This window comes from Dryobates pubescens, chromosome 10, assembly GCF_014839835.1.
Source record: "Dryobates pubescens isolate bDryPub1 chromosome 10, bDryPub1.pri, whole genome shotgun sequence".
NCBI classification, from domain to species: domain Eukaryota; kingdom Metazoa; phylum Chordata; class Aves; order Piciformes; family Picidae; genus Dryobates; species Dryobates pubescens.
Window position 1 is genome coordinate 36,867,628 of NC_071621.1, and position 15,240 is coordinate 36,882,867.

Here is a 15,240-nt window from a genome sequence, read left to right on the forward strand (position 1 = left end):
GAGGTGAGGAGAAAGTTCTTCGCCGAGTGAGTAATTGGCCATTGGGATGTGCTGCCCAGGGAGGTGGTGGAGTCACCGTCCCTGGAGGTGTTCAAGAGGGGATTGGATGTGGCACTTGGTGCCATGGTCTAGTCATAAGGTCTGTGGAGGTTGGACTCGATGATCCTCGAGGTCTTTTCCAACCTTAGTGATACTGTGATACTGTAATGTAATTTTCAAATGCATTCAACCTCTTTAGAGCAATTTAATGTACTAATACTTCATCTGCTTCCCAAGGTTACTATTTCTTGAAAGAACACAGGAAGGACTCCTCTGCAGGTATGCAACAACAAAGGCTGACCTCATGTGAATTTCTCCAGATTCTACAATTTTTAATAGGGCAAAAACCCAAAACATCAACAACAACAAAATACAGTGAAAAATTACCTGGCTAAAATGTCTTATGAGGCATCTCTGTTATAAGGAAAAATCATGATTCAAGCAAAGAGATAAACAGTGTGGGGTTTGAAGAATACTTGACATCCCTCTGGGAACCATTTCAATTCCTGTTCTGCCCTACAAATTTTGCAGTGTATGTATGCAGGTTATACACAGGCCAGCCCTCCTCACCTACCTGAAGATGGTTCTGTCTCCAAAGAGTTATAAAGTATGGTATGAACAAAACATGACACTGCACATAAAAATAGAAGAAATAGATAAATAGAGAGAAATATTTAGCCTTACTTCTCCATGTCTTACAGGCGTAATAACTCCTCTTGCTACTGCCATTCGGAACAACGTTTCTGTGGCCTGCATCAAACAAACACACACAGGTTGGTTATTTAAAACACACTGAACCCAGCTCATGAAGATTTGTTTTCATTTTTACAGCATCTTTTCACGTGCTGGCTACCTCTTGCACCTGTTTCACAACTGAATCCATTCAGTGAAGTTATTTAGAGCAGTCTGCACAGGTTAAGCGAAGGTTTACTGCAAGGTAAGAGATCTGTGGAGCGTTTTTAACTAAACAGTGCATGTCCCTCCTGTGACACTGCAGCAATTACACAAAACTCTGCTCAGAGAGGCTCAGCCCCTTAGGACGATCTTCCATGGGTTGTCACGTAAAAGTGGGACACTAAGGGAAGAAATAGCCCTGTGGGATTTCACAACTCAGGAAACTAATTAATTAACTGCTGTTTAATATTCTACACTTAAAAATTAACAGGTAAGTATCAAAACCCGAGAGCATGACACAATTATTTTCCTAAAAGCACCTGAGTCCCCGTTAACAACAGCAGCGTTACAGAACACAACACTGCCATGTGCAAATGACAGGGAACACAACTTCGACGAAGTCTTCACTTAGGTTCATCTTCAGTTAGGCTGCATACTTTGCGCTGTCCCATCGTTCTTTAACCAAGAGGGACAATTAGCACATACTTCTGACACAAACGCAGATTAATGCCTTCTAGTGCGGCCTACAGCACACACAAAAAGCCCCACAGGCTCTGCAACACATTTCTGCCTACAAGCTGTTTGCAAAAAGGCATGAAAAATCGCTGGTTACATAAAGCCGTGCATTGGCACATCAGCGCACACAAGAACAGATCTGTTGTAAAGACTTGTTTCCATAGCAAGTAGTAAAGCTGGTTCCAATTTCATCTGTAATGAAACATGTTTTTAATATCTGGTTCTAATAAAGCAAAATATTCCAACATTTACAGATCTATGTTAAAAAGTAATTATCAGGTGGTTTGGGGGGACAAATAGTTTAGAAAGTTTATAAACAAAAGCAGTTTGCGGTAGCTGATTATCTGTCTCCATAGTGATTTCAAAAGTAAGCTGCTCAGGGCTTTACATGCTTGTAAGACTTGCTGCATTCATGCTGCACTACCTTGAGACAGCTGTATCTCAACAGCTCTAATATCAAAGACAACTCTTGAGATTAATTCCTCAGTCTTCATAGATACAGACAGTGGGGTTTACCCTCTCTACACAATTGCCTGCAGAAACCTCATGTTTTCCCTCTCCCATCTGTAAATGAATGCGTGAGCTCCAGAACCACGACCAGTGCAGGGCAATGCCCAAGTGTAATTCTTCTCAAACTCTTCTTCTTTGAGAGACCCTCATACAGCCTTTTGTATTTCCCCAAATTGGTTTCTTTCACCAGCGTTTTTAAGGATGTTTCAACTGAATTGAGCATTCTGTCAACATAGCTAAGCCGCTTTTGTTCCTTTGGAAAACCACTGGTGTGTGTGACTTTCTTTTCATCTGGACTAGTAAAAGATCCCTCTGAACACACTTGTACTCGCAGAGTTAATACCAGTTGTCATTCAGAAACAAAGAAATCACAGCAACAGCAAATCCAGCACCACAGACGTCCTCCTGTGGGCACCACTTTTCATGTGCTGAGTAGTGCTAAGAAGATTAGCCCCACAATCACAGCTACCTACCCAAACAGCTTGAGGGAGATGAGGCCATCTAGAGCCAACCACACACTGACAATGACAAAGCTGGAGGAAGAGCTTTTGGGCTTTTAGGTATGCAAAAATCAAAGAAGATGCTTAAGGAACTTCATCTTGGAAAAGAGTGATCAGAGCCAAGCTTATTGTTGTGTTGGTGAAGGAGGAGGGCATTAGCAGAAAAGATTTCAAGTTTGTATCCTTTCTACAAAGAAAACAGAGTGAACGTGCTGTGATTCAAATAAGGCAGCGCCTCACATGGAGGAAGAGCAAGATGGAATCTACCACCTTCACAAAACTAACATCACACAGACTAATGGTAAGAGAGATCAGGGCTAGGAAAATGCAGCCACTTCAAAAAGCTGAATTATCTGTAATGCTTCTGCTTTGAACAAACTCCTTCACTGCCTTCAATTTCCACCTTTTTCCTTTCTGCCCCACAGAACCATTCGGCAAAGACCAGCGGGGTCTTTGAAGCAGGTTGCCCGGGTCTTTGAACTCTTGAAGCAGGTTGCCCGGGGCTTGTTCAGGCACATTTCCAGCACTGCTAAGGATAGAGGTCCCACCATCCATCTGGTCATACAGACGACTGCCCTGACACAAAGTAATCTATCTTTCAACACAGGCCACCTAGTAAAGTAATTTCTTTGACTTCTTTAGCTGTAAATGTCTACTGGAAAAGTTTAGCAAACATTTGTGCATCAGGTCAAAAAGTGCCATTTTGCCACAGAGAGCTCACCAGGAGCTCTCAGTGTACACTTGCTGCCCGGAAAGCCAATCAGAGCCTGGGCTGCAGCAAGAGAAGTGTGGCCAGCAGGGCAAGGGAGGGGATTCTCCCCTTCTGCTCAGCTCTGGTGAGACCCCACCTGGAGTCCTGCCTCCAGTTCTGGAGCCCCTATGACAAGAGGGATCTGGAGGTGCTGGAAGGTGTCCAGAGAAGGGCCACAAGGATGAGCAGAGGGCTGGAGCTCCTCTCCTGTGAGGACAGACTGAAGGAGTTGGGGCTGTTCAGTCTGGAGAAGAGAAGGCTCCAAGGTGACCTAATTGTGGCCTTCCAGTATCTGAAGGGGGCTACAAGAAGGCTGGGGAGGGACTGCTCAGGATCTCAGGTAGTGATAGGACTAGGGGGAATGGAATGAAGCTGGAGGTGGGGAGATTCAGGCTGGAGGTGAGGAGGAAATTCTTCCCCATGAGAGTGATGAAGCCCTGGAATGGGTTGTCCAGGGAGGTGGTTGAGGCCCCGTCCCTGGGGGTGTTTAAGACCAGGCTGGATGAGGCTCTGGCCAGCCTGATCTAGTGTGAGGTGTCCCTGGCCATGGCAGGGGGGTTGGAACTAGATGATCCTTGTGGTCCCTTCCAACCCTGACTGATACTATGATTCATGGTTCTTCTTGTTCACCATTCACAGCAAGGACACCCACAATTTACATGCCATTTGGAATGAGCTGAATTACCTGGCTGCAGTGTCAGCCCTTTGCCATCCTTAAGGTATCTTCTAAAATTCTTTCATATAAACTTGCATTAGATGTTTGTCCACTGAATGCCAAGTTTTCACATATATTTACTGCTTCTCAATTTACAACTCCATCCACTTTTAAATGCTGAAAGTACGACAATAACCTTGCATTTCATGTTAGGATGTGCAACTGTGATTAGGGGAAAAAATATCTTATTTGGAATAGTTATCATCATGTTGGGAAAAGTGATTAAAAAGGCAAAACCATCCATTTAAAAAATACTAGTATATCCCAAAGAAACTGCTGACTAGGAGTTTAGATCATTTTTAACTGCTTTTGCAGTTAAATGTTAGCATTAAATGTTTCATTATAATCAGGGACTTTTATGAAGCTGTAAAAATTTAAGATTTATTTGCATTCAAATAATTGTGAATAAGCCTTAAAGAAGAATCATTACAGGCTTAGGCAATGGCTTTAGGTACTTCTATTCAGAGATGGGAGTCAGAGGTCTTTAAGAATGCAAATTATCAACAGATGGTTTTAGTGATCTCAGTGTGAAATAAATGTGTTGCCAAGCTGATAGTTACTGACTCCAAAAATCTGTTCTTCATGGTAAGGAATGTATACTGTGTTACTGGATACGTGAGGTGAAATGGCTGCCTGGTGGAGCTTGCCACTCTCTAACACCGTGCAGGCTCTATTAAAGGAGAAACCACTGCTCTGAACCAGAACAAAAGTGAAAAATTATTGTGCATTACTGATGGAAATTGATTGGGGGGGGAAGGCAACAGGAAAAATAGTGCTTTATCTTCCAGATGTTTTGAGTTTTCTAGGTATTCACAAAAACAAAATGGTTTTATAATGTATCATAGAATTGTCAGGGTTGGAAGGGAACTCAAGGATCATCTAGTTCCAAACCCCGTGCCATGGCCAGGGACACCTCACACTACAGCAGGTTGCTCACAGCCACCTCCAGCCTGGCTGCAAACACCTCCAGGGGTGAGGCTTCCACCACCTCCCTGGGCAACCTGTGCCAGCGTCTCACCACCCTCATGGGGAACAACTTCTTCCTAACATCCAATCTGCATCTACCCATTTCTAGTTCTGTTCCATTCCCCCCCAGTCCAACCATTACCTGACACCCTAAAAAGTCCCTCCCCAGCTTTCTTGTACCCCACTTCAGACACTGGAAGGCCACAATAAATCCTTTTCTTCAGGGCTGCTCTCAAGCCAGTCCCTGCCCAGCCTGTATCGGTGCTTGGGATTGCCCAGACCCAGCTGCAGGACCTTGCACTTGGCCTTGTTGAACTTCCTGAGGTAGGCTTGGGCCCACCTCTCCAGCCTGTCAAGGTTGGATGGATCCCTTCCCTCCAGTTTTACCAAGGTGAAAACTGCAAACACAAGCAATGGACAGGACTGCTAATGCAAATTAATTGATTTAGAAATGCATGCTTTTTAATCACCTGCCAAATTTTGGCATCTACTTCTAAACACACATTTTAAAACCAAGAAATAGCTATTTAAAGCTACGTCCTGAAAGGCAGAGACTTTTGGAAGTCATTCTCAGCAATTTACAGATTCAATTAAAATGAAAATGGGGCAATTTATTGTAAGAATAAAAAAGGGCAAGACACCACAAAAGACTTTTTGTCACTCCTATTAGGTTTGCTGATCTTGGCTACAATAGCTGGCTGACAGCACTGGTTGTAACATTTGTGTTTCTTCATGAAAAGCAAATTGCAGTCAAAAAAAGGTTCTTGACAGTCCATCTGAAATCATCACTGACATTTTTCAACTTGATTACATACTGCAAGTGAACTATTGTTGTAGGCCTTATAAACAACCACAGAGCTTTTGAAAAGAAGAACAAGTGCTACTCAAAAAAGAAGAAAAAAGGAGGTTTAGTGAGATTTAAAAGCAAAAATGTGTAAGAAGTTTCTGAAACCAAATTATCTTTCTTTCCTAATTTCTGTCCACAAAACTTCAAATGTAAGGCAACCCTCACCATCTAAAGCTCACTGCAGGTGACATTTAACTTAACTGGTGAGCTTATTTATTGCATCCAAAGAAATGTGACAGCAGGATGAGGGAGCTGACTCTCCCCCTCTACTCCGCTCTCATGAGACCCCCACCTGGAGTATGGCATCCAGTTCTGGTGCCCCCAGGATAACAGGGGAATCAAAATGCTGGAGCAGGTCCAGAGGAGGGTCATGAAGGTGATCAGAGTTCTAGAGTACCTCCCCTATGAGGACAGGTTGCAAAAGCTGGGGCTGTTCAGCCTGGAGAAAAGGCAGCTCTGGGGGGAGACCTCATAGCAGCATTCCAGTAGCTGAAAGGTGCCTACAAGAAGCTGGGAAAGGACTTTTAACAATGGCTTGCAGTGACAGGAAAGAGGGAAGAGCCTTTAGCTTGAGAAGGGGAAATTTAGGCTGGATATTACAAAGACATTCTTTACAATGGGGGTGGTGAGACACTGGAACAGGGTGCCCAGGGAAGTTGTGGATGCCCCCTCATGCAGGTGGTCAAGGCCAGGCTGGATGAGGCCTTGAACAACCTGCTCTAGTGCAAGACTTCCTGGCCCGTGCCAGAGGGGTTGGAACGAGATGATCTTTAAGGTCTCTCCCAACCCAAAGCATTCTATGAAACTGTGTTACAGCTTTTGATGAAATTGCTACAATAGAAACACAGAATTTGCTGCCATTTTATATATTTTATGAATTTAAATTATATGTAAGCCACAACACTGCAGCTGAACAGATGCTTTCAAACAGACATATCTGGATTCTCATTTTTCTGGAAAATCATCTTTCAGGTGTAAATTCCATGCACCTCTCTGTCTGGACTTCTCTGCCTTTAATACCAAACCATTTGAACTCTGTTTGTACAATAAGTAGATCAGTCTATAGTTGACCATCTGTGAGATGCAAGTTCTTTCCATTCACCCATCAGAAGATCAAATCACTTACCCTTGCCTTCCATAAAAGGAACTTGACTGTGAACTCTGAACAGTTTAAGTCCCATGATTAAGCAGAGTTGATGATAGCCTTGCACCCATTTTCTGAAACTTCTCTTTTATCCAGTTTTTGTGCCTGAGGAATGTGAGCACCCAAATATTGCACCAAACACCCACCTCTGCAGTCCATAATATTCAGCCTCTCTTTTCCCTCGTTACTTACACAGCATTGGTGCATCTTCATTAGAATCATAACATCATTCAGGTTGGAAAAGACCCCTATGATCATCAAGTCCAACCACTAACCCTACTCTGCAAGTCCACCCCCAAACCATATTCCAAAGAACCAGAACCACATCTAAACAACCTTTAAACATATCCAGGGATGGTGACTCAAGCCCCTCCCTGGGCAGCACATTCCATTATCTGAAAGGATAAATCAATTCTTTTATATAAATCACTGTCTACTGCCTGCCCCAAATGAAAATGAAGAGGCACTTCAGGAACAGAAGAGTTCACAAGCCCCAGCAATTCTCAGCTTGCAGGACTATCTCTTGGAAGCTCTGGATGCACAGGAGATGGGTCAAATCTGCTGCAATTTATGGGGCAGGATGGAAGAGTAGCTTGAAGATGAGATGGCTGAAAGGAAATAAAGCACACACCTGGCTATGTAACCTGCACAGCAGAAGTCTCCCTGGAAACAGTTCTCCTTTCTCAAACACTAAACCTACACTGTCTCCCTAACTCGACGTTTGGGCATTTGTGGAACTCATCACTAAAATAACATAAATCAATTAGTACTATAAGTAAGAAGATTACTAGCACAGGGTAGATCTTCTTGAGTTACAGCATGCAGCTCCTTAGAATATTTGCAGGTTTGTTGTGTAAACACAGGTTCAAATTTACAGACAAATACTCTCTTGAACTACCAAATTCCATTTGCTCACCGAACCAAATCTGCACTTTCAGGGTTAACGAACTGTCTCACAAACTAATTTACCTCTACCCTAACTAAATTACCCTGTTGTTCTTAATGCCCAAAAGATAATCTACGTCATGCTGACCATCTTTACCTTCAGCCTTCGCTGTATTCCCACTGCAAGCAACCTGCCTTGCTGCAGAGCCGCTCAGGAACCTTAGCCTCTCCTCAAAAGAGCTTTAAAGCTTACAGCTGTAGAACATGTACTCAACAAATGATCCAAGCACAGAAATAATCAAGTACTGTGAGCTGCCAGGAGGATAAAATAAAAGCATTAGTGTTTATTTATCTCAATCTGAACCCAGTAGCCTGCAGTTGTGGTCTTTGTAACTTTTTCCAAGATGATGGTTTGTTGTTGGATTTTTTTTCCCCTGAGTTCTTTTTCACCTGTTCTCCCTTTCCTTCCTCCCATACCCCCTTCCCAAAAACTATGCTTGGCATTTCATTGGGATTCCTGGTCCCAGCCTGTAACTGACTTTTCTAGTTTTCTCTGCACAAAGGATTGAACAGCTCAAAGTTGCAATTAACTGGATATCAGGAAGCCAGGGGGGGAAAAAAGCAAAAATCCAGCAGTATAATGCTCATGAACTGAATTACCCACAAACCAGGCCAGCAGCCAGCATGGGAAATTGGAGAAATAGGCCATTTAATCTCTGCCTTGACAGAAATGCCAGAGAAAAGAAGTCTAAGAGAGGCTGCCTCACCACCAGCACCAAAGTTTCTGCGTCTGAGAAACAATCCACTGAAGCCAGCTAAAACCTTCCTCCTTTCCAATCACACAACAGAAGGGCAGAAAGCAGCTGCGAGCCAGCCTGCAGAAAGCACATGACAACTGTCAAAATGGTTTTGATTAGTAATGCTGTCAGATAGAATAAAAGATAAAAGCTGAAAGACCACTCTGGCCAGGCTAGGACTATACGAGCACACTCGCACGTAGCCGGTGCTCCCCCAGGATTCAGGGGCAGCGAACTCTGCAGATTTCCAACTCCAGAAGGCTGAGAAGGAGCACATGCACCCATCCATCCATCCTGCACCACCCCTGCAGCAGGAAGACTTCCCACTTCCCTCCATCCCATTTGGAACCAGTCCATGGGGCATGTTTCTGCTGCCTGGCCAGGAGCCACTGGAACAGCAAAACATAAACAACAGGTCTGATGCAGCCACCAAGTGTCAGGATAACAGAGCGACGCTGCTCTGAGCCTTCAGCTGTACACTACTCCAGCACTACACAGAATGAGAGAATGCTTTGGGTGAGAAAGGCCCTTTAAAGATCTAGTCCTGCAGTGAGCAGGGACATCTTTCAGTAGATTAGGTTGCTCAAAGCCCCATCTGACCTGACCTCAAATACTTCCAGTGATGGGACATCCACAAATTCCCTGGTCAACCTGTTCCAGTGACTCACCACCTCTCACCACAGCAAATTTCTTCCTTATGTCCAATATAAACATACTCTCAATTTACAACCATTGGCCCTTCTTCCCTCTGCACAGACTCTGGAAAAGAAGTCTTTCCCAATCTATTTTATAAGCCCCCTCCAAGTACTGAAAGGCTGCAACAAGGTCTCCCCAGAGCCTTCTCTTTTCCAGGCTGAACAACCTCAACTCTCTAAGTGTGTCCTCACAGGAGAGGTGCTCCAGCTCTTGAACCATTTTCACGGGCCTCCTCTCGACACATTCTTGTACTTAGAGCTGGGCACAGTGCTCCAGCTGAGGTCTCAGGAGAGCAGAGTAGATGGGCAGAACCACCTCCCTTGACCTGCTGGCCAGACTTCTTTTGATGCAGCCCAGGATACGGTTGGCTTTCTGGGCTGTGAGCGCACATTGTTGGCTCACGTCATCTTTTCATCCATCAGTACCCTCCTGAGCCCTTTTCCACTGGGCTGCTCTCAATCCCTTCATGCCTCAGTCTGCTGGGGGTTGCCCCAAACCAGGTGCAGGACCTTGCACTTGGCCTTGTTGATCATCCTACCCTTAAAATTACATCTCTGCCTATCCATCCATTCTGACTCTTCACTGTGACTTTCCAGCACCTGGCCCTGCTGGTCTGAAGAGCACTGAGGAGTATTACTCTGAAAGCAAGCCAGCTGGGAAGGGAAGGGTGTGTGACATGGCAGTGCCCACCAGGATGTTCCTGGAAAAATTCATTCCCAAGCTTCCATAAATAAGCAAAGCAGACTGAAGTGAGCTTTCTTGGTCCACCCACAGCTCCTCAATGAGTTATTAGTACAACTGAAAGCAAAATACGAAGATGCTGATCCTTGCTCTCTAACCTGTGGAAAACGGCAGAGATTTAACCAGTCAGTGACACTGCAAGGTCTTCCAGCAGCCTTGGGTCTTGTAACACACACATTTTGAAGTTTCACCATGACCACCAAGCTAAGGAGCTGCATATTTGTTTAGCCTCATTCCACGCTATCCAGGCACGTGTTCTGGAATTCCAGCCTCATTTAAGTGCAGCCATTTACAGTTCCTTCATCTGCTTTTACTGACCAGAATTTGGTGTGAGCGTGAACTCTGCACAGGTTCAATTCAGTGCACTCCCTACAAGCTTTACAAGATTTATGTTTCATGTGTTTCACAACCATGGTCCTTTTTCTCCAGGGGATTACCTCATCTTTCACGTTTCCCACCGGTAGCATTTTTAAGCAGTAACTCTCAGTATCTGCAAAAGGAACAAAAACCTCTTTGTCTCTGTTGGTTTGTTTCCACGTATTGTAATTTGCCCATGGAGTTATGAGTTAAACTAATACAAACCTAATCTAAACACCAAGTGTTATAGACTCCATCTACTTTGGATGGGACACTCGACTCCCTTCCCAACCTTGCTGGTTAAAGGTGCATGTCTCGCAGCTCTCTGAAGCAATCAGAAACAGAACGCAGAGGCTAACACCACTTTTTTTGGTGTAGTTCATAAAAATGCCTCCCCTCCTTTGTCTAGAAAAGTTTCACTGCTGCTGGCCAACAGCTACACTGTTTTAATGAAGGACAGGGATATGCTGGAGATGACCTGAGGAGAAAACATGAATTGGTGTGATGCTATTTATCACATGCTCATCTGTGAAAATAAAGCAAACTAAAGTGCTGACTGTTAAGTGATCAAACCCATTTAATACAAAATAATCAGCATTTCAGAAAGTCTGATGCTATATGGGGAATTATCTACCAACATAACAAAGAGTTCTGAATTATTTTTTCACACACCAATTTCTTTGTCTTTTAAGGAGAGCTAAAAATTTCAGGGCTTAGAACAGGGCTTAGTATTTTGGGAGCTGGCTGAAGCGCTGGTCAACCTCTTCCTGTTCTTCAGAAAGCTGCTCTTATTTTGCCCAAGAGTAACTAAGAGAGAGCTTCATGTACAGGCTGCCTAACCCTCAAAGCAGTTTGCAAGTGAAGCCATTTCAGGAAGATTTCTTCCTCCCAAGCACCTTTCTTCAAAATCAACAGCAGTACCTGCAGGGGCTGGGAACAGCCACCTCTGGCAAGCAGCGCAGGGAGCACAGCACAGCACACTTCCATACTGTTTTCTCTTTTCAAGAAAGGCAGGAAACTTCTATCATAAGACCAATCTAAGAAGGAAGCCACACTTCTCCTTTCCAAACACTATCAGAAGGGCCACATCTATTCTGACCACTGAGACTGTTGACAGAAGCCGTGGTGCAATTGTACTCCAGAAGCTCCCCTTTTCAGTAACGAAGCCTTTGACGTAACACCTACCCACAGGCACACCTAAAGTCTGGCAGGTCTGCTCACACAAAAATGATGAGAACTCACCACCCCTAATGTTGTGGCTAAAGAATTCTGACTATCAAAAAATGCAGAATTTACCCACATATATTAAGTAAGTTTGAAAAGCTTCACTTCTGTCATGCCAGGATCTCAATGCTCCTCCTTCATGCTCTTGAATGGTTTCTATGAAGGGAAGTGGACTGGACTGACTTTCCCAGCTCATGAAGTACTGTAGCCAGCCCTGCAGCAGGACTGGGGGATAAATACCAAGTGTCAAAGCAGAAGAAAATACCTCCAGTAAGCTAAATTAGTAAATGCCCTTAAAAATCAAGCCATCAGCCAGACTCAGGCTCAAACCCCCCATGAGATGAAGCTGGCTACAACCTCTATGTCCTAAAACTCAGCAAGGTTGAAATTGCCAAAATTACTGTTGTGAACTGACTTCAACACCATGAAAAAATCCCACCTGGTGTGTATCAGCCTGGTTTTTATTGCCAACTAGCTCTGTAATCTTAAAAAGTAACAGGCCATGATTTATATAGAGAAAAATTTAGCCTATTCTAATGCAAAAAAAACCCCAACATGAGACCTGATTTTTGCCATGACATATCAGTGGTCTCATAGGAGATTAGCCAGTGGTGGTACTGACATGTTTGCATGAAAATTTGGATGGTTGCTATCAACAACAGTAAAAGAAAAAGGAAATAAAGCTAAGTGCAGATGAATGCCAGCTGTGTAAAACCCCTGCTTCACTTTCTCTAAAATCTGGCAAATGATGAGCAAAGCAGGAAGAACCACAATGAAATTATTGTAAAACCAGTAAAGTTCATGCAGAAGAGCTGGATCCTGTCCTTTGTGCCTCACAGCCAATGCCAGGCAAGAACACTGCACCACAGAATGTCTTCCTGCGAACAGGCACACTCTGATCTTCTTTCGCCATGGGTGGGAAATCAAAAGACCCTAAGAATCTACTCCTGATGGTACTATCTACCAAGGCAATTCTTCCTCCAAAAGAGACATAACAACACAATTTAGGCTGGATGTTAGGAAGAAATTCTTCACAGATAGAGAGATTGGCCATTGGGATGTGCTGCCCAGGGAGGTGGTGGAGTCACCATCCCTGGAGGTGTTTCAGAAGAGCCTGGATGAGGCACTTAGTGCCATGGTTTAGTTGATGAGATGGTGTTGGGCAATGGGTTGGACTCAATGATCTCAAAGGTCTTTTCCAACCAGGTTAATTCTATTCTATTCTATTCTATTCTATTCTACTCTATTCTAATTCTACTCTATTCTATTCTAATACTTTTCACTTCCTTTCCAAAGTCAGGAAGAGTATAGAATTAATTACCTCCACCCATCCATCATCTTAGGAACCTACAGACCAATGCAAATTCTGACAGACTAAAAAGAATAAGCTGACAAATTGAATTCTCTCATGATGACATGAAGAACTTTATTATTCAGTATTGCTATCCAGAAGTGTGCTACTCTCAATTCCCATTATACTGAAAGATATACAGCCTGAAGGCTGAAGCATCATGTTAGTCACAAAAACATTAAATACATAAGAATAATTATTTTTGAAGCTAGTTTTAGAAATCTAGACAAAATAATAATATTCAAATATTGGAACTGTAAGAAGAATTAGCAGATGAATGTCTGGTGGTACATTAAGCACAGGTTTGTATATTCTGTCCCAATAGTCTGCTCTCTTCATAAAAAGTATTACTTATGAAAATTGCCAATTTGCATGTCCCAATGCACAAGGTGTGACATGCACACAGAGTAAAGGTGAAACAGTCTGCACTTTTCCTAGAAGACCATCCAGAGGGACCTGGACAGGCTGGAGAGGTGGGCTGAAGAGACTCTCATGAGGATCAATAAGGCAAAGATCCTGGACTTAGGTCAAGATAATCCTAGATATCAACACAGGCTGAGGGGCGATGACACTGAGAGCAGCCCTGTAGAAAAGGACTTGGAGGTGCTGGTGGATGAGAAGCTGGACACAAGCCAACAGTGTGCACTTGCAGCCCAGAAGGGCAACTGCATCCTGGGCTGCATCAAAAGAAGTGTGGCCAGCAGGTCAAGAGAGGTGATTCTGCCACTTTACTCTGGCAAGACCTCACCTGGAGTACTGCATCCAGGTCTGGAGCCCTCAACACAGCAAGGACATGGACCTGATGAAGGAGCTCCAGAGGAGGGCCACAAAAATGATCAGGGGGCTGAGGAAGCTGGGGTTGTTCAGCCTGCAGAAGGCTCCAGGGAGACCTAATAGTGGCTTTCCAGTACCTGATGGGGGCCTACAAAAAAGCGGCAGAGGGACTGTTTACAAAGGCCTGGAGTGATTGGACTACAGGCAATGGTTTGAAATTAAAGCAGAGTAGATTTAGACTGGATGTTAGGAACAAGTTCTTCACCATGAGGGTGGTGGAACACTGGAACAAGTTGCCCTGGGAGGTAGTTGAGGCCCCATCCCTGGAGATATTCAAGGTCAGGCTGCCAAGGCTTTGAGCAGCCTGATCTAGTGGAGGGTGTCCCTGCTCACTGCAGGGGACTTGGACTAGTCCTTTAGAGGTCCCTTCCACCCCAAACCATTCTATGATTACCAGTAAATCACCTGCTAGATTCACCAACTCCTGAAACTGCAGTGTGGTCCCAGGCTGCTCCAAGTGATGCGGAGCTGTATCACATTCACAGAGCAGGGAATGCAATGTGGAGACTGCTTCAAGCTCCGTTTCTTGCTCCCGACACCTCAGGGGCAGGCAAACCACAGAATCCTTTCTCCAGAGCACTTTATTCACCCTTTATTTACCCATTCTCTTGATGTTAAACATGTAAGTGAGCTATAAAAACTACACAGATTTTAAGATTGACAACAAACACTTCTACTAAGTACTAAATAAGGGGAAAGGATTTTTGACCAGGAACAAAAAGTACAATTATTCCTGGCAAGGTTTAAAGGTACCAAAAGCATGCAGTAGGTCTGTTCTATAAACTGCAGTGGATAAGCATGTTCATTTGAACAGCCTGTATGTTAGCAAAGCCAAATAATAGCTCATACCTCTTGGGGGAAAAGTACATAAATCACACAAAAGAATGAACAGTATAAGGAATGTGGCAATAGTAAAAACAACTCAGAGACCATGGCAGACAATCAACTGAGTCTAAAACATGCTGCATTCCCTATCAAAAGAGCAAATTGATCCTGATAAGTGCAGAAACATCAAATGGGCTCATAAATCAAACTGTTCAATGTCTCACCCAGGCTCACACCCTAGAAAGCTTTCAAAACATGGCTCTTTTGCAAACATTAAGAGTAGCTAACAACAGGTTAAACGATCGTGTATCAGGCCAGGTCTTAACCACAAGCTTTACCCTCTCATCTACCAGATGTGAAAAATCTCACCTCTTCACTGACAATGTACAGAAAAAACAAACCCTGGTGCTGAAGCAGGGCTTCACTGATGGCCTTCACTGATGGGCTTCACTGGCATTGAAAGGAGTTGCACCATCGAAACATCAGAACAATTGTCAGCATGAATCGTCAACGCTGATACGCTTCCCAGATGTAGCCCTGTTACAGGCTTTACCCTAACACAGGTATCTACATGGGAACACTTTCTGACAGCAGGCAGCTCCTCCACTCAGTAGAAGGAGGGAAGGATGTTCTGGGCCCCTCAGTTTA

General features: G+C 44.0%; 1 protein-coding gene across 1 annotated transcript in view; it reads right to left on the minus strand.

Annotated features, from left to right (window-relative positions):
• Window positions 1–15,240, minus strand: part of TMEM135 (transmembrane protein 135) — a 188,592-nt gene that overhangs the window by 107,424 nt on the left and 65,928 nt on the right. Inside the window, exon 5 of the mRNA XM_009901512.2 lies at window positions 724–789. Within this exon, the coding sequence (XP_009899814.1) occupies window positions 724–789 (66 nt within the window). The remainder of the gene's footprint in view (window positions 1–723; window positions 790–15,240) is intronic.